Source organism: Strix aluco, chromosome 9 (assembly GCF_031877795.1).
Source record: "Strix aluco isolate bStrAlu1 chromosome 9, bStrAlu1.hap1, whole genome shotgun sequence".
Lineage (NCBI taxonomy): Eukaryota > Metazoa > Chordata > Aves > Strigiformes > Strigidae > Strix > Strix aluco.
In genome coordinates, this window is record NC_133939.1 from 19,618,742 (window position 1) to 19,644,228 (window position 25,487).

Sequence of the window (25,487 nt, forward strand, 5' to 3'; positions counted from 1 at the left end):
ACGGTTGCAGGCAGGGGAAGGCGTGACCTGCATGGAAAATGCCAGACAACTCCAGACGCACACACACATAGGCGCACACACGCTCACAAATCTCCGGACAGAGATAAGGCGGACAGCGGAGCATTTGGAAGGAGGCAAAGCAGTCCCCCGCAAACCAGCCAGCAATCCTCCACACCAAACCCACCGGCAAACCCTCCCGGCAGCAAAATGAGGTGAGTAACTCCCCACCGGGCTGACCCCCGGGTCCCGCAGGCTGTGGTCTTGGGGCACGGCCGAGCAGGGGGGCCATCCCACTGAGGAAGGTTTCCCCGCTGATGACCGTGGCTTCGGTTTCCCCATCCGCCAGTGGATGAGGCGTTGCTCATGCCTCAGCTTCGTGCTGCAGCCCAGCTCGCATGCCGGCATCCCGGCAGAGCCGAGGGGAGCCTCGGGTGACGGGTGCGCAGCCAGGGCGTACCGCTCTGCCATGGTCCATGGGCGAAAGGTGCGAGTGAGGCTGGACGTGCTGCACAGCCTTCAGGTTTCTGTGCACGCCACGGTCGTTTGTCACTTCTATGTGAGGTTAAGACTTTTCTGGCATGGGAAAGAAGTTTGATGTTGTTTTGCCTCCTCTGTTTAAAGGGAAAACAGAGTTGCAGCGGCAAACGGCCTGTTCAAGTTGAGGAGGTGATGCCCATTTACACCAGCTGAGCATCCAGCCCTATGCATGTGTTCTGACCAGAGGAGAAACAGATTTTCCCTTCACACATTTTTGTGGTTTCAGACAAACTGTCAGAAAAAGGCATGTTCAACCTCACTCTGCTTGAAAGAAAAATCGATCCAAATTTCTCAGCTCCCATTAACTTTGCTTTGTAATGAAGAGCTGGGAGAAGTGATGGCACTACACAAACGAGACCCAGAAATCTACTGTGCTGGTTTTGAAAGAACAGAGACAGGTTGAAAATAATCCACTTATATAGCTTAGTTTCCTCACTAGCATACCTAAATCAAGCCCTGATTTTGAAATCGGGTGTATGTGTACATGTGAATAGTTCCAGCACCTGTAATACACACCTACAAGCCTTTGCCAGGCCTTAGTACCTATTTTAGAAAGTGGAAATTTTTGCCTCTAATGGCTCTAACTTCCTGAATGTTTCTTTTCCTTTGTGCACTTCAATGGACCTAAAAAGCCTGAGCTCTGCTCCTCTTTCAGGGTCCCATGCAATGGCACAGGCTTTTGTGTTTGCACTTCCAGCACAGGCAGCGTTCTCCCCTTGCACAGAGAAATACTCAGTTTATGCTCACTTTCATGCTCAAATGGAGCTCGAGGCTGGTGTGAGGTCAGCTGGACTGCCACTGATTTACCTGTCCTCTCTGTCCTTCTCTGGGACAGAGAAGTTGGTAACAAGTTGGGACAAACTCTTCAGGCTGAGAGTTTTTAAAAGCTGGGTTTGATAAGAAGATAAGAGAACCAGAAAATAGAGGAGAGTAACATGCTGGGTTACACTGCTGGGGCCCCGGTCCATCCTTGCCCAGCTGCAAAGATGTGTGCTGTTTGTTGAGAGTCAATGATCGCAATTTGGCAGGATGAGGCTAAGCAGTAATAATAATAACGATACTTAGCAGTTATTGCCATGATGCTTTCATTAAACCGATTTAGAAAGAGTCATTATTTTATTAAGCACCCTTATGTTTATTCTTCCGTTAAATGAAGATTTGCCCATCAGAGCCCCATTAGTTAAAGGATGTGTTGCCAGCAGCTGCTGCTCCCAGAAGCATGAGAAACACCAAGCTCCTGATGGCACCCGGAGCTGGCTGGGAGCTGTGGAGGTGCCTTTTGCATCGCGCGTGGCACCTGCATCACCCACCTTTCAGAGGGGCTTTCGCCTCCTGGGAGTCGCGTCCAGCTCCCACCCTCACCTCGGCTTTGTGGGGGTGTTGCTCATGGTGACACAGTGCTGCACCTCCTCTCAGCTGTTTTGAGTGTGTGACCTTACACAACCCACTTGGGAAAGAAGACTGAGCCTTCAACAGGTTTTGGCATTGCCAGAGTTTCATTTCATCTCCTCACATGTGTTTTCCAGGTACCCCCTGACCTGGTCCTTTTGTGCCTTGCTGCTCTGTGTGGCGGATGCCATCGAGCTGACAGACATGTTTGGGGAGATCCAGTCTCCCAACTTCCCAGATTCCTATCCCAGCGACTCAGAAGTGACGTGGAACATCTCTGTGCCTGACGGGTTTAAAATCAAGCTGTACTTCATGCATTTTGACTTGGAGTCATCCTACCTCTGTGAATACGACTATGTGAAGGTGAGCTATGTTACCACGGGGCAGATGGTGGGGTAGACAGCAGATCTGTTTGGCCAGCTGAGAGAAAGTAGTGCTGGAAAATCTGGGAACAAGCTGGTTTTCCCCGTTTATTGGGCACAGGAGTTGTCAGTCCAGTGGAAGACAGGGAGAGCACAGGTAAACTGACAACATCCATTGGACTAACAGTGAGTGGGACACCAGATTCAGAGCTTACCCACAGAGGACCAGATTTCTGAAAGTATTTGGGCACCTAATTCTCATTGGACCCAATGGGATTTACACACCTGTGGGCTGATGAAACCCCTGTGGCTAAACCCCCAGCCTGTGTCACTCTGATGCCAGCCACATGCAAGGAGGACCTCTAAGTTAGTCACCCTTTGCCAAGCCATGGCCCTGGGTGCACCTTGCACCTTGCAGCCAGCCTGGATCCCTGGCCGTGGCTTGCAGGCTGTTGGAACACCCTTCCAGACCCCAAGGAAACAAAAGGGAAAAGTTAGACCTGAGCTTGAGGCTGCAATTTGGGGTCTGCAAAGCAGAGCCTCCCGCAAGCTGCAGGGCACAGACCCAAAGGCTCCCTTGGGTTCAATGAAAACCCATTTCACTGCTGAGATACAAATTTTGGGGCTGCTGCTGGCTAATACCTGGAGCACAAACAAGCTATGGAAGTTCCCAAGGGAGCTGTCATGGCCAGAAACACAAAAGATTTCAATCTGCTTCACTGCTGGGCAGTAACCCATCAGAAACTGTGGTGGGCCACACATTGCAGTGCCACGGAGCATCTTTGCCTCTTGCACCACAGGTCTCTCCGAGCAGGACTCTCCACATCCAGAACAAGCTGGGTTCTCCATATCTTTGAACTTGGTCAGATTTGGTGCTTTCTAGCAGACAAGCAGAAGCAAGCAGGTGCTTTCTAGCTTTGCCTGGCTGAACATGCCTTACCCCATTGCCCAGCACAAGCCTCACCCCTCCCCTCCACACAAAGGCAGGTAGAGGTTGCACCCAGGTCTGGAACCACAGAACTCAGCCCTGGTGCTAGTTGCCAACTAATTGAAATTATTATTTTATTCTTACCCTAAGAAAACAAATCAAACCTTTGTGGTTTTTTTTCCTCTAGGATCTGTTGTTCGCTGCTTTAATTTCCCCTTTGTGCTGGCACTCATTCTGCTACTAACAGCCCTCATTGAGGTTTGATTAGTTCTTTCTGCTTCTCCTGGATCTTCTCCAAGCACAAGGACCAGGGACATATATAGAGATATATTGCTTTAAAAACCCAATAAGCTCAAGGAGCGGATTTCTTGGAAACTTTCCCCATTCCAAGCTTTACCCCTCCTCCCACCCTTCACCCCCTGCTCATTTTTCCTTTTTCATAAGGCTCCCTGTTATTTGGCCGTGGTGCCAACTTGGCACCATAGCTCTCCCTGCCCCTGGATTTCCATAAGAAGGCGGTATTTTTCACAGGGATTTAGATCTCAGCTGTATAAATTTGCTTGGGGCTGTAACTCAGCTTGCAGAGACTCCACCACAGAATTACATTTGAAAAGTCATGAAAATTGATGGATTACATGAGGTCCATAGGCTACTCTGCTGGGTAGGGGTGCAATCTTGATACTGCTAAACCACCAGCTTAGAAAACATTAAGGAGAGCAGCAAATAATTCCATGGCTATTTTCCTCCTTGGGTCTGTGTGTCCAACCTCTGTCTGCATCAGCACATGACATAAAACAGCATCAGCCTGCTCATTGACAGAGGCCAACAGTGCATGGCTATAGAATATAATTGTAGACCCAACATATATAGGTGCTTCTCTGTAATATTCTGCCAGTCCCAGTGAAGATGCTGAGAAAGCCACAAGTGGTATCTCTGCATTTAATGGAGATCAATGGATTCCCCATCCATGAACCTGTACCACTGCTTTCTGAACTCATGGGTGACTTTAATCTCTGCAGCATTCTGTGGCAGAGAGTTGCACAGGTTAAATATATAATTATATGCCTCTGTGTGTGTATGAAGAAACACCTTCTTCTTTGTTCTGACCATGGGTCTGACCGGGCTCTCCATCAGGGTCTTCATCATCCTGACTGATATAAGAAGGAGGTCGAAACGGGGGCTGAACAGCCTTGATGCAAGGTGGGGACCCAGCTCAGGACAGGCAGACAGCCGCCATGCCCTGGCCTTTGCTTTCCCTACCTCCTTGGCTGCCCACACACCCAAGCTCTTGAGCAGTGTAGAAAATCATCCTGAGTGGCAAGCTCAGGGCGAGCCGAGCTGTAAACCCACGCAGATCTCTGCCTTCGGGGTGGTCTTCAGAAGGGAGCAGTTTCCAGAGCTCTGAAACAATGGCTAATTAAAACAATAGCTGTTTATTTATATATATATACACATATATGCATGCATGTGTGTATATATAGAAAAAGAACGTGGCTCCTAAAGAAATGCTCGCAGGCCAGGAGGCTTGTTTGTGCAAAGGGGAATGGCAGAGTGTGGGAGTGGTACTTCAATAAGGAAGTGAGCCAGGAGGAAAGGGAGGAACAACCACCCCCAAAATACCCACCTGAAGAAGCCCCATGCAGGTAGGAAACACCAGCCACACGCTGCCTCGGGAAGCTGAGCTCCGGGCCCTGGTGTGCTGGAGACAGCCTCTCCCTGGGTTTTGGGTGGCCACCCTCAGCCACCTGCCAGGTCCAGGGGGATGGGGAAGCAGCAGCCATCCATGCTGGGCTTTTGGCTCCTGCCCTGTGCCATGTTCCTCGGCAGGCTCTGCCCATCTCATCGCTGATTTGGGGGTTCCTCATTTCTTGGATCACTTCTTGGGTCACCCAGCACTGAGCACTTTTGCACATGTCTCCAGCACTGGCCTGGGGCACCCCAAAAGCCACAGCCATGGCCAGGAAATCAGGTTAAGTGACCTGACTAGTGTCCTGGGGAGCACACAGAGGCAGGGACATGGGAGATGAAATCCCAGCAGAGGGCCCAAGACGGGAGATGAAATCCTGACTTCTGAGGGGCCTTCGTGAGTAAATCCCCACGCTTATTAGGGAGATCTGAAGCTATGGTCCTGACCATGAGGTTTTGCACATTGCTCAGTCAAGTCCTGGAATGAAATCAGCCCCTGAGGGCTTGGCAGACAGCTTGGGACCAGCCCCTTGATTGAAGATAGGGTCTGTGGTGAGAGGATTTCCCCCCCGTCAGCCCATGGCAAGTCCTTGCTGGCTCACAGTCCTCATGGAGTTACCTCTCTTCACCCCAATCCCTACCACTGAGTCCTGATTCAGGATGGCACATGCTTGAGACCTGGCAGGTTTCAGCACATACCACAGAGTTTTCCCTTCAACTCCTTCAAACCCGGGGGCCATCTGTGATGGATCTCTCCATCTGTGCATGGGGGCAGGAGAGCAGAGGGACATTTTGTGGGTCCAGTGAGTTCCATGTCCCCTGACACAACCCAAGTCTCCCTTGGATGCACCTCTTGGTGTTGAGTTCAGACTTCTGCCCACTTGGGAGGCATTTCTGCAGCTGCTATTCACACCCATGTCCCCAGGAAGGATCTGTGCCATTGGGTGCCTACCGAGGCAGGACTCCTACTGACCCCCTGTGTGCATGCCCAGGAGCTGGCCAGGCATCTCGGTCAAAAACCAGTGGCTGCAAATAAATTTACTGGAGAGTGGCTGGGGCCCAACTGAGCACAGGAGGCAGTTTTTGCCGGCCCTGGTGAGGGGAAAACAGGGGTATGGGCCAAGCTGGGGAGGCAGAGCTCCAGGCAGAGCATCAGCTAGTGCCACCACCCTGGGAAGCAGCGCTCACGGAGGGGGATTATGAAAGATTTGTGATGTGATGGAGCCATGCCCCCACAGTTTGGCAGGGTGTTTAGGGTGCATAGCAGATCGGCTTTGCACGCAGCGTCCTGGGCTCGCAGTGTGCCATCCCCTGCCACGGGTGACTCGCACGGGGCAGGGCTGCATGCTGCGCCATGCTGAGCACTCGGTGGCACAGTGCCCAGGGACACCCTCGGTGCTCGATGCAGCGCTGTCAGGGGTCATACAGGGCCAGGGAAGGAGCTCGATGTTGCATTCAAGGCAGCGCATGCCCAGCCTGGGCTGTGGGAAGGGTGCATGGGACCCATTTACATCTTCCTCTGCTCAAAGGAGGGGGAAAAAGCACAAATCAAAGCTTGACATGAACTTAGGGGTCAGGAGAGGAGCATCCTCTTGGTGCTATCAGCTGGCCTCAGCGGGGGGGGGGGGCATAATCTGTTCCCCCAGGGGTGTGGCATCCTAAGAGGACCACTTCAAATCCCGGGAGGCAGCTGGGAGGAGAGGAGGGCCCAGGGCTTTGCTGCTCGTCTTTCCCATCCTGTTGGCTCTGAGCAGAGGAGTATGGTGGCACTGGCCACTCCCTGCACCACTGGGGATCACAGTCACCCGCTGTGCAGGGGAAGGAGGAGGATCAGGCATGGGAGCATGCCAGCATCTCCCTCAGCATCCCAGCATCCTGCCTAGGCTCTCGTTGCACCCCCAGCCCCTCCAGGGAACAAGCCTGGCCCAGAAATAGGGCATGTAGGTTCAGCAACCCACAGGAGGGGACGGTCGCCAGACACCAAGCCAAATCCACAGCAGGGGAAACCATCCATCCTCCCCTTTCCCCCACAGCACAGCAACCATATATGTTCCTGTGGAAATTCAGGTGCACGTTTGCACATGAAAGGACCCTTAACATATATTGGAGAGAAGATGCATGCATGGTGGGGAGAGGATCTCCAGGAGACCTAGATGGAGGTTCCTGCTGGGGCTGTCCCACCCCTGCCTCATTTGCAACAGTCAGCAGCAGCAGCATCAGTCATTTTGCAGAAAACCCCTGTTCATCTGGGTGTTGCATTCTTGTGTGCACTCTAACTGCAAGGCGGCTCGGCAGGAGCTGTTTCATGCCCTTCCTGGTCTCTGAGCGTCTCCTCCCCATGTCATGTTCCCAGTGTCTTCAGCCCAGCACTGCGATTCCTCTGCCTAATGAGCCATTTATATATATTACAAGTGGTATGTTTGGCCTTCATCAGTCCAATTAGTGCATTCCTGGAGGGCTGGAGAGGGGGGGATGGTGGCTGTGTTTCCGTATTGCCGGCTGCCTGCTTCTCTCCAGCGGCAGACACTGAAACGCCGGGCCAAATTTTCCTTGGTGTTTGTGGCGTTTTGTTAACCCGCCTGCTGCAGAAGGCATCTCCAGAGCATCGCTGCCCCAGCATCCCCAGCAGCCCATTTCCTGGGGCAGCATTTCTTTGCTGCCAAACTAGAGCACCCCAGCTCCTGCCTCCTTCCCCAAAGGGGGAAATCAATATAGGGCAGAGAGAGGCCACACAGCTTAGGTCACCCCTTCTCTTAGCCACAGCCCAAGCCAAAATGCAGGAGGACAGAGCCACAGCTGGGGAGGGACACCCATCTGCCTCCATCCAGATGGGCAGAAATCTTAACAAGGGAATGAAGAGGCAAGGAGAAACAGGGAAGACGGCAGGAGGCAGTGGCAAGGGTAAATTTAAGGCACGAGAGTGTCGCTATATTTTACTTTTCAAAGGAGGATTCTTTCAGCGTATTTTTATAGGGAATTTCTCTGCAGCAATTGATATTTCCCTCAGGGACACATCTTCTCTAGTGAAAACGTCGACATCGTGACCCGAGAGGGAGAAACTCCAAACAAACAACCAGGATTTAATTACCAGCCTGCTCGCTGGATGTAAATGATCTATGAAAAAGTATACAGTCCTCAGCAGAAGCAGCAAATATTAACCAGGGATGATGACCTCTCTGTTTAGTTTACTGCTGGAGGGCTGTCTCTGCTCCCTGTGGCTCGGGGCATGGGACCCGTCACAGATAAGGGGCCATGGATACCTTCGGCGAGGGGAGCACAGCTCTCCCGGGCCTCATCCTGCTGCTCCAGGGCTGTACCCAGGGATGCTGGGAGTAGTGTTGGGGCTGGCCCCATGGCAGGAGCATCCTCAGGCCAAGACATGAGGCACTCGGAGGTTTTTCCACACTCCAGTGATGCTGTGCTGCGGGTCCTGCACCAGCCGGGGCTGGAGGAGAGGGATGGGAGCTCACACAGTGGCTTGTGTGTCCCTGCAGAGGTGACAGCCACCAGACTCACATGGAGGAGCTGAAAATTGCTCCTTCCCACAGCTTTCCTTAAGAAAAAGAAGTTTCTGCAGAAAAGGCTGCATGTCACACGCTCACGCACCCAAGGCTGTGTGTTGCAGCCGAAATGCGGTTTTCCTTCGCGTTTGGTGATGGTGCTCCCGTTTTTCAGTCTGAAACACTATTTAATTTCAAAACAATCTTTCTTTCAGATTTAAAAGAGATTCTAAAACACCACAGTATATTTCAAAGGGATTGAAACCAGATGGATCCCAAATTACTTGTTTTCCTTTTTTTTCTTACAGAACGCTGTTCCATAAAAAAAATAAAATTCAATTGGGTTTTTGTCCCAACGTGGGGTGCGTGTTTTTTCTCCAAATTCTCAAAATTTATCATCGGAAAGTCTCTCTCTTTTCTGGCCAGCTCCAGCTTGTATGAGAGGATGGAAAATATCTGGAGGCAATGTCAAGGCATGCTGAGTTGCCATTTCCATGTTGGCTTTCCCTGGTGTGAGCGAGTTTCCGCCTGCTTGTTCAGCCCTGGGAAATTTCCCTTTCAGCCCCAGACCCTCCCCGGCCAGTGCATCCCGAGGGTCTCCAAGAGAGGGGGATGCAGCCAGAGGAGGGTCTTGTCTCGCTGAGGCCACGCAAGATGGGGACAGCATTGCAACACCTCCGGGACCCCATGGGTCCCCGAGCAGGCGACTGTTTTCCCCAGGCATGGGCTGGGGGGCTGCACACTTCATCACAGCCTCAATAGCATTGGCTTGGCATGAGCAGTGGGAGCTGGCATGGTGGTATTCATCGCATTCCTCAGCCGAGGGGTTATTCATATTCAAATCTCCTGGGGGAAAGCATGCAGGGTGCTGGGAAGGAGCTGGGAGAGGTTGTGGTCAAGACAGGGGCTGAGGGTGGGATTTGCAGGAGATGGGGTCAATGATGAAATGGTCCTGGGGAAAACAGTGAGGAAAAAGGAAGGGGGGGTGTTTCCAGGGAAAACCACAGGGTTTTTCACAGGTATCACTGCTTGAAGGCATGGGCATGGCTGTGCTTTAAAGGAATGCACATAAAGGCTAGCAAGCATGCTGAGATGACAAGGCACATTGGCCAGTTGGTTCCCTCCTGTAGCCCTCTGAGCATGTGGCTCTGAGTCCAAACAGTGCCTGGTACTGCAGGTCTGGAACCAGACAGGGACCCTGGGTGGCGGATACAGGACCGAGCTTGTCCAAGACAGCCCAGGGGACAGAAACACCATCCAAATTATAGCTGCTGCTTTGAGCTGATGCAAACGTAGTGGGCAGGGGCTCCTCTGGGGTCCCAGTGCCCTCCCAGCAGCACAGCCCTCATGTTGATGCTGCCACCCAGATCAGTGTTTGGGCTGAGGGAGGAGGCAAGGGGGAGCATTTCAGATACCGACAGCTCTGAGTGGGAACAACATGGCTTGGGGCTGATTTTCACAACTCTTCTTCTGCACTGCCTGCCCACGTCCTCACCCCACCTTCCAGAAAGGCTCCTTCCCTGCATCCTCCCCGTATACTCCCCAGCTCCTCCCTACATCCTGGATGCTACCTGCTCTCTCAGCATCTACTTCAGAGGGTGACCACAGGCAGGAGCAGGCAGACCTGAGTCCCTGTGTTCATTTTGCAGGAAACTTTTAATTGCTTTACTGCAGTAATGGCATCTCAGAGAGACGGAGCAGTGGGAGTCAGACCTGCCATGCTCTGAGCATCCCCAGGGTCATGCTTGGCTGCAGAAGGTGAAGCGAATGCAGCAGAAATAGCTGGAAATTGATTTTTAGGGCCAAGGCAGTACAGGACTGAGCAGGATGGGGCACCCAGGGGTGCAGAGCTGCATCCTTAGGCTGTGGCCATGAAAGGCTGCCAGGCAGGCAGCCTGCCCCACGGAGACACTGCTGAGCCCTGGCAGGAGACAGGCTGGGCAAGTGCAGGCAGAGACCTGAACTCTTGGGTGCAGAGCATGACTCCAAGCCCGGCCTGACCTCCCCCAGGAAAGCACCATGGGCTCTCTGGGCTCACAGACACCTACAGCCCCATGCAGAGAAAATTCAGAGGTGACCAGCACTGGGGAGCACCCCAGGGACCTGTCAAGCTCCTGCATTTTCCAAGTGGTCAGCAGAGCCCAGGGACCCAGTCCCAAGCCCTGCTGAGCACTCACCCACTCTTTCTGCTAACAGATTGAAGCTGAGGACCAGGAGCTGGCAACCTTCTGTGGCAGGGAGACAACAGACACAGAGCAGGCTCCTGGGCAGCAAGTGATCCTGTCCCCGGGACCCTACATGGGACTCACATTCAGGTCTGACTTCTCCAATGAGGAACGCTTCACTGGTTTCGACGCCCATTACACTGCCGTGGGTAAGCAGCAGTTAAGCCTGCAGGACCAGCATGCTAAGGCAGCATAACAGATTTGCTAGGATCACATCATCCCAGGTCAGCCCTGGGGACCCTAACAAGAGAAGTCCTTGTGTGCAGCCCTTGGGCCATACAGGACTTGCTGGGTGCTCGTGTGACCCACCATGTGGGACAACTAATTTCTCAGTGCTGTGACAAATGTCCCCACGAGGAGTGATGCATGGGGGACTACAGGGTGACCTCCTTTCCTTGTTATCTCCATCCTAGATGTGGACGAGTGCCTGGAGAAAAGTGACGAGGAGCTGGCGTGTGACCACTACTGCCATAACTACATCGGCGGGTACTACTGCTCCTGCAGGTTCGGCTACATCCTCCACTCTGACAACAGGACCTGCAAAGGTACCACCCAGGCAGAGCTCAGACATGGGAACGGTCACACAGAGGGGTCCCTGAGCAGGCAACAGACCTACCAAACATAGGCAAAACTGCCCTCTCTCGCTGCCAGGAGGGATGAGGTACCTCTTCCCCTACAAACCAATAGCCTGGGACTGGAGAGCACCCAAGGCCTGCAGCCCTTTTGTGAGGGAAGATGTGGTTTATCCCATGGGCTATGCTCCTCAGCTAAGCCCTATAGACCTCCTCAGGTTAGAGGAATGAAAAGGTTTAGTCTCTGTTCTGAATCTGCATCACGTAGATTATCTGGGATTAGCTCTCAGCCCAGGACCCTCTATACCACAGACATATTTGAAGGTTGGCTGTGTGAGGTTCTCCTTGCATGGACCCATATTTGGGGTCCATGGACCACCCAGCAGATCCCACTCTACAGGGAGGTCTCCTGAGAGTGGTCAGGGCTGGGATGTGACTGGCAGGGTCTTGAGAGAGCCATGGCTGTGTTTCAGTGGAGTGCAGCGACAACCTCTACACCCAGAGGAGTGGGGTGGTTGCCAGCGCCGACTTCCCCAGCCCCTACCCCAAGAGCTCGGACTGCCTGTACCGCATTGAGCTGGAGGAGGGTTTCTTCATCACCCTGAGCTTCGAGGACAGCTTTGACGTGGAAGACCACCCCGAGGTGACCTGTCCTTATGACTACATCAAGGTGAGCAGGGTTCTGCACACTCCTCCTGTCCTGCTCTCCTGTTGTTTTCCTGGTGTCCTGGTGATTGGACCAAAATTTCCCCAGTCTAAAAAGTGGTGATGAGGCCAGCAGGAGCCCTGTGCTCAATTGACCCCATGTCTCTTACCATGTCTGATTTTGACCCTCTCAACCAATAGTGACCCTCTTTCAGTTCACATCCCCCCAACACATGGTGCTTAAGCCCCGCTGACCCCACTGCAGCCCCATCCTTTAGTCTCAGGGTGAAGTGATCCTCAAAGATCCCCCTCAAACCCCCCATTCTTCTTTGCATTGGCAGATCAAAGCTGCCCATAGGGAATTTGGCCCCTTCTGTGGAGAGAAGTCCCCAGGACGCATTGAAACCCAAACCAACAGCGTGCAGATCCTCTTCCACAGTGACAACTCAGGAGAGAACAGGGGCTGGAAGCTGTCATACACAGCAATTGGTAACTCCTGCTGCTTTCCTCTGTTTGCTGGGCTTGGGCAATGGGAAGGGCTTTATAAACCCTGCAGGTGGAGACCATGAGTTTGGTGGTCCATGATCCTGTCTCCAGAAAGGGTCTGTTCCAGAAATCACGAGAAAAGAAGAATAAAATAACACAGAGCCCTCCCTTCAAAGGGTGCTTTTTTTCCCTACACCAGATGGGCCCTGAAACAAGCCCACATTGCAAAGCAAAGACATTTTGGGAAGGATAATTGCACAAGCTACTGTTATTAGCTCCCAGCTTTGTAATGCCCAAACCCAGGGTATTACAGACTGGAGAAAAGACCTGGACCCTCCACTCCTTCTAGGAGAAGAGCCTGGCTGAGCCATGCCTGTGTAGGCTAATAGCAAGAGCAAGGCAGGGATGTTCAGATTCTGCTACATGGTGCTGGGTGGCAGAGCTGGAACTCTAAATATCCTCCATTTATTCAGCTGAGTTTTGTTTTGCTTTGTTTGCTTTTTATTCAAAGGAAACCCATGCCCACTGGTGCAACCACCGATCAATGGGAAAATTGAGCCTTCCCAAGCCAAGTACACCTTCAAAGACCAGGTTGTCATCAGCTGCAACACCGGGTACAAAGTACTGAAGGTATGTTATGACAGTGTGGAGCTGGGCACCTGGGTAGGAAAGGGGGGATCCTTCCTCCCAGAGCCATTGCATCTCTGGGAGAGTGAACACAACACACACACCATCCTTACCCACTTCCCAGGGGCAAGGAAAAAGCCTCCTCTGAGAGGCACCAGCCTTCCTTTCCAAAGATGCAAAGGAAGAAAGGAGACGGCACTTTCCTGAGCCACCCTCTCAGCATCCCTCCAGATCTGGCCAGCTCACAGGAGGCCAGGCTTGGCACCTCTGCCAGAGAAAAAGTCAGCAAAAGACCTGGGGGAGCTGCCAGGGCTCTGCCTGCTCCCCACCTTGGTGGGTGCTGGCTCAGCTTCCCAGGCAGCCCTGCGGAGGCCAGCCTCCACAGACCAGGAGGTCCTCTGGGACTTTGGGACAGCTTCGGCAAGTCAAGGGGGCCAGGATTTTGGCAGGCCCTTTCTGGGAAACAGCTGAGAACCACAGGGAGCGCGGGTGACTCATGGGGTGGCTGTCTTCCCTCCAAACCAGTAGCCTGCTTTGACTTCCGACATGGAGCTGGGCATTTCTCTGATCTCCCAGACTCATCCTTCATGCAGAGCTGCCTCGTTACCCATCCCAGCACCTAGAACAGGAATAAATTACTCTGGTTCTTTTGCATTCAGCATGCTGCTGAGTTGCTGGCAAGAAAACTCTTCTTCAAGTTTTTCATTATGATTTTATTGCAATTTTCAGCTAGAAAAGTCCTCTTCCAGGGGGGCCTGGATATATCTTGACTAAATCACCAAAAAAAATTACTTTTTATGGAGAGATTAATTTCCTTGCATTGTACATTGACGGTGGTTTTTTTGCTGGCATCTTCTGCGCAGGATAACCTGGAAAGCGACTCCTTCCAGATCGAGTGTCTAAAGGATGGGACATGGAGTAACAAGATCCCTATCTGTAAAAGTAAGGACACCCTTCCCCACCCTGCCAATGTCTTTTTCCTGCTGAAATCATTTAATGCTAAAGAGAGCTGCCCTGCCAGAGTGGAATTCCTTACTCAGAGACACAAACCCAGCCAGAGAGGCTACGTAACTCTGCAAAGCTCCTTTGGCTCATTCTTGGATAACATAACGGGGCTCGCTCCAAATGCCACAAGCAGGAGGTTGATGCTTTTATTTAGATTACTCATATAACTTGATTTGCAAGCCGCTTTGCTGTCTCCCTGTCAAAGAAAGAGCAAGCCTGGCTCTTGAAAGCTGGCTCTGTTGGATGAATCTGGGACAATTTGGGATAATCTAGTTCCTGGTCCAAATTTCCTTCCCAATGGAGGCTACTGAGACCCAAGACATTAGAGAGGTCCCACATACTAGCCTAAACTGGGCACTGCTCAGCTAAGTGGAGAGGGAAAGAAAAGTTGCCCAAATATTTACAAGCCTTAAAACAAGAGAAAAGGGGAGAAGAAAGGAAATGACATTTGAAAGGGCAGGTGACTATTTGCATCATCTCTTCTTTTATCTAATCCAGCTCCTCTCTCAGCTTAGGCTTGGGAGATGTACCAGATAACACCTTCCCCCTTTCCCCCAAACACCCTCAGCCCTTGGGGAGGCTCTCACTGCTGCTCAGTCTGCTGCAAAGCAGCAAACATGCCCAGAAATGTCCCAAGACCTTCCAGGAGAGGCAAGACAAGATACTCTCAAGGGATGTTGGGATCCAGGCTTTCCTCATCTGGGCAGATCTTTTTTCTTTTAATGATATTGTGGATCTTAACATAGAAGAGTATTTCTGGAGTTTTAATGCACATTTTCTCACTCAAAATGGAAATTGGGAGGGTCCCAGACCTGTTAAATAGATCCATATCTGAAAGGGCTCCTTAAAAAGTGTGGGGTCAGCGATGCCTCTGTCCTACCAAAGGAATTCCCCACTCCTACAATTCTCACTACCAGTCTCCCATTGATTTTATCCAGCTTGAACAGTTATCAGATAAAGATTGGCATTGTGTAGAAAAAAAGAACAAAAAATCTACGTAAATATTTTTAACCCCAAAAAGTATTATTTTTTTGAGAAAATTGAAATGATTACCTGCATTATTCCAGCCAGGCTGGAACTGATCCCTTCTTGTGTGATATGACTCACTACACTAAATTTCTAAGACTTTTTCTGGAAAGCCAAGAAGCCCCTAAATGGGCAATTCAGGCCTCCAAACTGCAATGCCTCCCACCTCCCTGGGATGTCTGGGAGAGGCAGGGCACAAGCAAAAATGGTTTTAGAAGGCAGTGCAGAAAATAGAAAACTTCTCAGCCAAGGCGGATAAAATCCAGCTCCGTGGCCTGGCGAGTCTAAACACAAACCCGTGACGGCTTCTCCCAGCCACTGTCCCCAGGTCGCCCCGGCCAAGCAGAGCACGCGGGTCCCCAGCACGGCTATGGCTCCGCCGGCATCCGCAGCACCCTGGCACGGCTCGCCGGGTGCTCATTAACGATTTCTGGTGTTTAGGGGGCTGGGTTTCCTGCATGCCTCTCTCTGCTCATCTACTAATTGGGCTTTCTCTCTCTGCTCTCCTCCTTCCCCTCTGCTTTCGGTGCAGCTGCAGATAGAGCCGACAACCAGACAGAGGGAAGAGCCGGCTCGGAGCAAGTGGCCGCGTGAGGCTGGCGCCGGCCGCGCCGCCCCGACGGGCAGCCTGTCTCGATGCCCCTCTCTGATCTGTCCGGTACCCAGGGCAGGTCGCCTTTGCCCCTGACCCAGCTGCCAAATCCATTTCCGTGGCTTGTCTAACTGGCATGGCACTCTTAACCCCCCTGCGCCTGGTGCTTTCTTAAATCCGTCTCAAGAAGGGGGAAGGAAATTTGGAGACAAGCCCCCCTTTCCCGCTGCCACACCACCCCACGGGAAGGGTGCCTGCCCAACCCCGGCACCGCTGCCCGGGGACCATGAGATGCTGCCAGCTCCCGGCACGTCCTCCGCATCCCTCCCTCTCCGCTCGGATGCCTCAGCCTGGCTCAGCTCCCGCTCCAAGCCAGCAGTTGCGCAAGGAGCGCGGCATGGCCGCCTGTTTGTTTGTTTGTTTGTTTGGATTCAGCCTCCCGCTGCCCTTCCTCCCTGGCCCAGCGTCACAAATAAGAAACACTCCTTCTTCTCCTCTCTCTGAGAGTCCTGGTGCCTTTCACACCCACTGGGCAAGGAGGCCTGGCGGATGGGTTGGCATCACCAGCCCTTTCCTGCAGGCACCAAGCCCTGGCACCAGCACAGAGACATGAATGCTCCTCCACCTCCCCTTTGCTCCCCACTGCTGGCCCAGCGGAGGTGAGGACGGGCTGGCCTCATGTTGATTGCAGCTGAAGGAGGTCAGAGCCTGGTGTCTGGCCCCATTCATGTCCCCAAGAGCCCAGGGCATGCACCCTGGACTCCTCAAGGCATTGGAGGCTTCACTGAGAGGATGCTGAGATGTGGAACAGAGTCTGGGAGAGGAGGAGGGTAGCTCAGTCCACTTCTGGTCCTATAAAGATGGAGATGCTAAATGGCCCCTTTCCCAAGGCAAAAGTCTGGAATGGCTCACAGCACAAACACCCTCCCCTCACCCTTTCAGCAGGACCTGGGACACTGATGGGGCAACAACTCTGTGCAAGAGCCTGTTCTCTAGGCATGAAGCCTGCCCCAGGCCTGGGGGACACACAGGGAGGGGACAGGCTGTGAAGGCCAGTGGATGTAACCATAAACAACCCCAAAGCAGATGTGCAAGCCAGGCTGGTCCCCCAACATCCATTCCCTCGTTCCTGCAAGCCCCAGCATCCCCCGGTGCCTTATAAAAGTCCCACAGTTGCTGGCACTGTGCAGGAGCACTGTGTACCCAAGCACCATAGGAAGAGAGCAGGAAAGCTCAGGCCAGCCGGAGACCCCAGGGCTGGTGAGAGGGGTCTGTGTCTCCTCCTCTGCCCCTCTGCAAGGCACAGGTACCCAGAGCCTCCATCCAACCTGCCTGCACCCACACTCCTCTCCCATCCATCACCTGTTGTCCTCAGGGGGGAGGTGGAGGGGACCCTGGTGAAAAGTGAGCTGCAGCATTTTGTCATAAACCAGGCTTTTGTCACCCAAGCAGGGAGGTAACCCTGAGCATCAGTACATGTCCCTGGTGCCAGCTATTGCTTCTAGTGAATTCTCTCTTTGTTAGCCTTGATCACTGCGTGAGGAGTTAGGACTCCTGTCCTTCCACCCGTCCCATCGTGGAGCACATGAAGACCCACATTGCTCACATCATCTCCAATCCAAAGGACCTGCTTTCTGCAAAGTCACCTATCCCCTACTCAACCCCTGATCTTAAACATGGCAGAACCCAGCTCCAAAGCACTGTATTTCCTGGCAGGATCAGACCCTGTTTCCTACCCTCCCCTGGGGCAGGTTTCCCCGGAACCGGGCAGGGGGAGGCTGCACAGCACCATCTAAGTGTGCTGTGAACTGCCCACACAGCAGGGAGATGCAGCTCTCACGAGATGACTCGACCTTGGCGGAGGAACCACCTTGCAGCCTGGGGTCCGACCTGGGGTGGGTGGCACAAGCCCAATTTGGGGAACAAGATGGGGAGGAGAGGCTGGGCAGGGCACTGTGACGGATGTGGGGAAGAAAGGAGACCATGGACAGGCCATGGGAAAGGGCAATGGCACCCTGGAAGTCCTTCTCCTGCCACCAGACCCTGAGCCCACACCAGGGATGGGTGAAGCAGAGCCAAACCTGCCCATGTCCTGGGAGATGGAGCAGGTGGGATCTCACCCACCTCTGCCTTCCCCCTGCCTGCAGACCAGCCAAGCACGCTCTCAGTGTCCCCCATCTCCTGTCATCGCAGGACAGCCAGGACCTAGGGTTGCTCAGCCTGATTTGTAAATGCTTATCAGCACTGCTTGGTGAGCAAGACCCAGAGCAAGAGGGATGGGACCATACACTCAGCAAAGCCTTATGCATGGAGGAGCACCCTGATGCATGGCGTAGGTTAGTGAATCACTGCCCACTCCTAAAGGATGCAAAGACATACTCTGGGACCATCTCTCAACGGATCTCACCTGCCAGAGCAGGTTTCTTCCTCTCTCAAAGGCATAGCAGAGAGATCTCACACTAAATGAAGTGCACAGGAGGGGCTCCCAGGACTGGGGTCTCCACCAGCATGAGTGGTATCGGCCGTACAGCCCATGGGTGAGCCATGCTGCTTGTGTTCAGCAGTGCTGCCCGCATGCCCTGTTTTTTGCAGGGTGGCCATCATGGGATTTCATGGGGACAGGCTTCCCTGCCTGGGGACAGCTTCCTGCTGCCATCTGGGCCCCTGTCAGGCTGTGCCCCCTGCAGTGCCCTAGAGAAAGGGGATACAGGACTATACAGGCCCTCACTCTACCCCATAGGAGCACTGTCACATACCAAAGCCCAGCACTACCTGCCCACTGGCTGGCTGGACACCCCAAGAAACAGCACAGGGCTCAACCCCCTTCTGTGTTGGCTTTCAGTTGCTGACTGCAAAGCGCCGCTGGAGCTGGAGCACGGCTTTGTCACCTTCTCCTCCAGGAACAACCTGACCACCTATCGAGCAGCCATCCAGTACCACTGCCAGCACCCCTACTACCACATGGCCCCCAACAGCACCGGTGAGCAGTGGGGCCTGGCCACGTCCCCATGGCATAGTGCGGGTGGGTGTGTGGCCATGTGCATGTGCATTTGCAAGTGAGGGGAGCTTGCCGTGACCGCTCCGGCATGCTCTGCGAGCAGCAGGCTATGGATGTAGCCTGCACACATTGTACCCTGCATCTGCACTGCCTTGATTGTCAGACTGGCTGCATCCTGCTCCACAACAAGGTAGGATGGAGTTAGCGCTGCCTGGTGCTTTGCCTGAGTGTTTCACAGCCTCGGCAGAGCAGTGTGGTTGTTGTTCTGCGCTCTGCCTTCTCGCCCTGCCATCTGCTCTCTGTAGCACATGAAATTTTCCCTGTCTCTGTGAAAGGAGCTGCTGCTGGAGAGAACACCAGGTCCAGCAGCCTTAGAAAGGGCTCCACAAGGCTCCCCATCCCAGCACCCAAATGTTCAGCGTAGTCAAAGCTGAACAGATAGCAGGGTGATCATGGCAGAATGAGTTTCCCCCTTATCCCCCTGGTCCACAACCACAGAGACACCACAAGGTGCTTTGCCAAGCACCATAGGTCTCTGCACCCTTCAGACCCAGCTCTGGGCAGCAGAAAAGTGTGCACACACCCCAAGCCCTTCTTCCTCCTCCTCCGACAGTGAGCAAAGCCGAAGGATTTCCTCACATTCCTGTCTCCCTGCTCATATCCCCCTGCACACCCTCTGGCCCCATGCATCTGGTCACAGCATCCCGCATGCATTAGTGGAACAGTCACTGGAAACATTAATGGGGCAGCAGCTGCCAGCCGAGGCTGAGGGCACAGCACAGCTCTCCAGACAACTCAAGGCAATGAAACCGAGGATGGTGGCATGTCCCCTGCATGGGGGCAGAGCTTCCAGGGCCCCCCAGGGAACGGAGCCCAGAGAGTGTAAAAGGGAGGTCACCTCCTGCTCTGGAAAAGGGTTCAAAAGGTTCTGACAGCTGGGAAACATCTCCTCGCTGCAAAAGACACCCCCTCACGCCAGGGCCACAGCCCAGCTAATGCTTTGCTCTCTTCCAGCCACGTACACCTGTGATGCATCAGGGGTATGGAGGAGCGAGGAGCTGGGGACCAAGCTGCCATCCTGCCGACCAGGTATGAGTGCTGGGGCAGCTGGTTCCCACAGCAAGGGGTGCAGAGCAGGAACGTGCGGGAAGAGGGATGCCTCCATGCCTGATCTGACCTGATGCTTCCCTAGGCAGGGACCCTGCTCCCTGATGACAATGCCATACGCCTTGGGTATATGTAACCAACTGCTGCAATATATGCCCGTGAGGGTGATGGGGACAGAGGCCTCCTGCTATCCCAGCTGGCCCAGACGGTCAGGGTGCAGTGGTGGCACTGGGAAGCAGTGATGAGGGCATGTCCCCCTGGCAGAACAGAGCAGCAGTGGGGTCACAGCCATCCCTGCTGTCAGAGCTCCCCGCTCCAGCAGACAAGGAAACCAACAGCCCCAGGGCAGACCCCACTGGCCAAGTTCAGCCCCCAGCATCACCAGAGATGGCTCCAGCCAACGGCAGAGCATTACCTGCCCATCGCCACTGGCTGTCAGCTCCCATTAGCAGTGTGTCCACATGCAAGAACAATTAGCACCTCTCCAAGCCTTGCAGAAAAACCCAGAGGCTTCATAGGGAAGGAAAAGTCCCAAGCCTTTGAGCAGTGGCAGAAATGTTTGCAGCCAGCAAGTTTCCAGGCCAGGCGCCCACTCAGGATTAAACAGAAATCCCTGGGATGTTGGCTGGCCATAGCCAAGCGTGGGGCCAGGTCTGGCTGCCAGGCAGTGGGGCTGGAGGCAGCCCCGGGTGCGCTTGTGGTCGGACGTGCAGGGATGGGTCTCCAGAGAGGTGCAGGGATCCAGCTCCCATGCAGCAACTGCAGCTGCAACCACCCCAGGATTCAGGAGCTGGCCTAGCCCCAGGGAGGGTATCTGCTTTCTAGACATGCTGAGTGACTGCAAGGCCGGAGGAGGGACCCCCTGAGGTTCCCTGCATCCCATGGAGCTCCAAGACCAGGGCTGTGGCTGCTCATGTTGCGGTGGCTGCTCCCTGCATCTCTCCTTGATGTTTCAGCCTGAACTAATTTGAGCTGGGAGCATATGGGGACATCTTTTGGGGCCATAGCTGCTTTCATGGGCCATTTCCAGACCTCCTGATTAGTGACAGAAGTCAGAGAGACTTCAGGAAAATGGAAAATCCCAGAGAGAGGGTGACGCTCCTGAGATCAGGATCTGCAGGCAGCAGCTGGCCAGCTGCTCTTCAGATCTTCCCCTGTGTCTCACGCCACCTCCCCATCAATAGAAACTCCTCTTCCAGGCCACTCCGCGCCTGCCTCTGTCATTAGTGGGAGCATTTGCAGCCCGGTCAGCGTTTTTAATATGTAATTTAATAGAATAAATATTTGGCTGGATGTGCTTCCTCTAAAACCATCTCCCTGGGACAGCCGTCAGCTTCAGTGCAGCAGACCAGCTGGGCTGGACTGGGATGCAGGAATTATTTGCCTGAGCACGTTTTCCATTTCTTGCAGCACTGGGAAAGGAAAGGGAGCAGAGCACACACAGAGACACTCACCATGATCGCTCCCTGCCGGAGTCACAGTTTTCCTAGCAGCAGACCCCAGCCACAACAAATCCACCCTAGCAGCTCCTGGTGCTCCTGCCCTGGTTGCAAGGCTGACTCTCAGCCCCGATCCCATCACTGTGGGGAGTCAGACCCTCTTTCTGTGAGGCTTTGCATCCTCCCCTCACAGCACAATGAGCATCAGGGCAGAGTCCTGGCACTTTCCACAGCAGATGTGTGTTCCCCTGGCAGACTTGGAGGGATGAGACCAGCACCTGAGGTGCTGCGATTCAGGACTCCTCCAGCTGTAGAAGGGCAAGCCCAAATCAGCTCCCACAACCTCCCAGTGACATCAGCACCCCCAAGCAACTTGCATCAGCACCAACCATGTTCCAAGGCTTAAACTCTCCAGGGGCAAGATTGTCCCTGCCCACCCTGTCCAACCCTCTCAGAGCCACCTTCAGCATGCTGAGTCCCTCCTCTTCCTCATGCTGTGTCATAGAACCTGGATAAAGCTCCTGGAAGCAAACCAGGCTGCACATCAGGGCTCTTCAGACATTAATTCTGGGTCTGTTGAGGAGCTGCGAAAAGGGATGTTGGTTTGGCTGCCAGAATTGTGGTGAGGGCTTGAGATGCAGGAGTAAAGCCCATGGACGAGGCTTCTCCAGCCACAGCTCCTCCAGGAGGGAAAATGCCATGGCTGTGAGACCACAGACCTTGTGACAGGTCTCAGAGCGAAGGGTGAGGCCGGGCTGATGTCAGGCTCCAGTCCTCCCACTGGTGTTCCCCTGGGTTTCTTGGCACACTGAGCAGGAGCTGGACAAGTGGCTGAATGGTCTGAGAAGGGCTGAGCAAGCTCATGGGGCATGGTGAGGCTGCAGGATTACTCACTTGGCCTTTCTGCTTCTGAAGTGGTGTGGATCCAGCCAAATAACTCCAGAAACTGAACTGCAAAGTGAGGAATTGCAAAGTGCAGGCTGGCCCTCAAGCCATCTCCTTGTCCCACCTACCAGCTCAACTATACAACAACCCTTTAAGTCACAGCCCTGTTTTACTGCAATTCAGGCTTGACAGAAATCATGGCATCTGCCAGGTCTTCAAGATAGCAGAAGGATCCTTCCACTTGCCCTTCCCTAAGGAATCTGGTAGCACCATGGTACCCATCTGGAGCACATATCACATAGATGTAAACCAAGACTAAAGTCTGATACTAGAGCACTTGAAGTCCCACCCTGGCTTGCATGTTTTGCTGAATCCATGCCTGACTTCAGTGTCAGGAGATCTGGTACAGCTTTGGGATAGCTAGCCCTGGATGAAAGCCTCCATGGCCCCATAGTTGCTATACACAATTCTGACTGTCCATATTCATGCGCAGTGGGCAACAGCTCACTCTTTACATCAGATGAGCCTGTTATTTGCAGGGTAAATCCTCCAGCCTCTCTGGAGTAGAGGTCCAGCACAAGGCACCATGGCACAAACCTACCCTTTTCATCAAGGGCTCTCCACCTCCATTCATGAAAGTGCCACATGTGCTGCAGCTCTGTTCTGACAGGTACCAAGAGCTTGACCCTTCCCAAGCTCAGTGGAGACTCTTTGAGCCTGAGACCCTCCTGGGCTGATAGCCAGAAGTGTGCCTAGAGAGTCCATGGTCTCATTGCCAAGAGAATTCACATCCTCCTTTCACAGCATATAGCAAGGGTAAGAAAGGAGAAGGCAGCTGAGAGACTACTTTTTTTGAGCAAATTTTTGGGACTAACTGGGCCTTGACTGCCCGTGACCAAACCCATGATGGACTCCTGCAGAACCAGGACAGCAGGAGCAGGCAGCTTCTGGCTCTGAAGATGCTTCCTTCCTTGGTCCATCATGGGGTCTAGTGGCTCAACTTGGTTTGAGTCCTGTCTCATTGCCAGCAGAAGAATGGCCTGTTCTGGACAAGCTGCCATAACCATGGGAGGCACACAGCCACACTCCAGGTGATGCAAGGGGAGTTTGGACTCTTTGTCCTAGAGTAAAGGTATTTAGGCCGCAAAGGTGCAATGATGGATGGTGCTGAGCAATGTGCATTCATCATTGCAGGTAGATTATGCCACAAGCTTAGCAGTACCTCCTGGGACAGCTGCCTGAGATCCTCTCTTGGGACTCCTAGTGTGCCATGTGGGACCAATTGCCAAGACTGAGGTTCCCATGGGAACCTGGGGAAAGGGGCCCCAAATCCTGGAAACCAACAGGTTCTACTGACCCATAGATAAGACAGTTCTCTAATCTATGTCTCATTGTCCACGGCCATGGAAAGCATGGGACATCCAGAGGGCTTGATATGGCTATTTTTGACTCTTGGAGAGCTGGACCAATTGTCCTGGGGCTGTGAGTGAAGAAACATGCCCTGTGTTCCAAAAGTATTGCTCAGTCACCAGAGAGAGGGAAAGAGCCCAAAGTCATGTAGCAGACTGGTGACTGAGGCAGCACTAGCACTGAAGTCTCCTGGTTTCATGTTTAACCCTCAGGTTTAGCAAAACATAGGGTGGCTCATGCTTCACAGAAGAAACTGGACAACACATGCAGGCTTCAGACTGGTCTCTTTGTCCATGACTAGCTTCATAAGGGCTGAAAAAGGTCACCCCACCACGCTCATGGAAGAGCAATAGACTGCCCGTTTTCCAGAAGGGCAAACCACTGCCACCAGAAATGGTTCCACCAGGCAAGGAAGACACAAAAGGAAGTGGGGCTGCTTTTAGGAAGCAAAACCCTTCAGAAGGACAGATGCGTTCCTTTCCCAGACATACCTCCAAAGACCTGTTAGCGTAGGGGACGGGGTGTAATCCACAGCCTGCTCCAAGCTCTGAAGCACACTCTGCCAGGAGAAAGTAAACATATCAGGGAGGATGGGCTTTATCCACTGAGAAAAGAAGAAGAGTTGCCCTCTATGGAAAAAAAAGTTTGAAGATAACCAGCCATGTGGCATAATCTACAGGGATGACCCATTTCATTTGTTCCCTAGATAAGTGCTGGGAGTAACTGTTGGTCCTTTTTGTCCCCAGTGTGTGGCCGGCCAGCTCGTCCTCTGCCTGGGATCATCAAGCGCATCATTGGTGGGCGAAATGCAGAGCCTGGTTTCTTCCCCTGGCAGGCCCTGATTGTGGTGGAGGACATGTCCCGGGTGCCCAATGACAAATGGTTTGGCAGTGGGGCCCTGCTCTCAGACTCCTGGGTGCTGACGGCTGCCCACGTGCTCCGCTCCCAGCGGCGAGACAAGACTGTCATCCCTGTCTCCAAGGAGCATGTCACTGTCTACCTGGCCCTTCATGATGTGAGGAACAAGATGGAGGCCGTCAACAGAACAGTGGAGAGGATCATCCTCCATGAGGAGTTTGACATCCAGAACTATAACCACGACATCGCTCTGGTCAAGCTGAAGGAGAAGGTGACCATGGGGAACTACGTCATGCCTGTCTGCCTGCCCCAGTTTGAGCACGAGCTGGAGGGGCCTCACCCCAACACGCTGGGGCTGGTGGCTGGCTGGGGTATCTCCAACCCCAACATCACAGTGGATGAGATCATCAGCTCGGGCATGAGGACACTGTCCGACATCCTGCAGTACGTCAAACTGCCAGTGGTGCTGCACGCAGAGTGCAAGACCAGCTACGAGTCACGGTCGGGGAACTACAGCGTGACGGAGAATATGTTCTGCGCTGGCTACTACGAAGGTGGGAAGGACACTTGCTTGGGAGACAGCGGGGGAGCCTTCGTCATTCAGGACCCGGGAACCCGGAGGTGGGTCGCCCAAGGGCTGGTCTCATGGGGTGGCCCAGAGGAATGCGGCAGCAAGCAGGTATACGGTGTGTACACCAAAGTCTCCAACTATGTGGACTGGGTGGAGAAGAAAACAGGCTCCTCAGAGAGGTGGACATTTCTGGACCCAGAGCTGGAGAGATGAGTGACTAAGCAGCCTGCTGCCGCACCTCCCTTTCTTGTTGTTGTTGTTGTTTAATGTGCTCCAGATTCTGGTCTTTCGCAAGCAGTAGCCACGATGCTCAGCGCACACCAGACCTTTGCCAGCCCTACACGTCATTTGTTTCGCTTGCTCCTGCATCCCTTTGCTTGCGCTCTTAGAAAATGCTTGCTAGGGAGCTGGGGGAAGGAAGCGAAAGGCAAGATCTCAGCCAGCATCCTCAGCTTGTGCTGCCCATCTTGAAACCTCACCCACAGTCCCAAGGATCTGTGCCACCAAAGCTTTGGGCTGTACACAGAGAATTGCTCCCACCCCCAGGGCTCTCCGGCCAGATCTTCCCATCAGACAACGCAACTGCAGGAGCTACAGAGGCTACAGACAGCGCAGGAAACCCAGCTGGGCAGACCTGGA

At 53.5% G+C, this 25,487-nt stretch overlaps 1 protein-coding gene across 3 annotated transcripts; it reads left to right on the top strand.

Annotated features, from left to right (window-relative positions):
* Nucleotides 1–25,487, top strand: MASP1 (MBL associated serine protease 1). 3 transcript variants are annotated; one of them, XM_074834557.1, is made up of 11 exons: nt 1–212; nt 2,064–2,289; nt 10,599–10,776; nt 11,041–11,172; nt 11,673–11,869; nt 12,186–12,333; nt 12,842–12,960; nt 13,821–13,899; nt 18,423–18,560; nt 19,593–19,667; nt 24,166–25,487. In XM_074834557.1, the coding sequence occupies exons 1-11, from the start codon at nt 208–210 to the stop codon at nt 25,059–25,061; spliced, it is 2,193 nt and encodes a 730-aa protein (XP_074690658.1). In that variant the 5' UTR covers nt 1–207; the 3' UTR covers nt 25,062–25,487. The 3 variants fall into 3 exon arrangements, with proteins under 3 accessions (XP_074690658.1, XP_074690659.1, XP_074690661.1); XM_074834558.1 differs by lacking the exons at nt 18,423–18,560; nt 19,593–19,667; nt 24,166–25,487 and adding an exon at nt 15,521–15,729 and having other exon boundaries at nt 126–212; XM_074834560.1 differs by lacking the exons at nt 18,423–18,560; nt 19,593–19,667; nt 24,166–25,487 and adding an exon at nt 14,473–14,572 and having other exon boundaries at nt 126–212.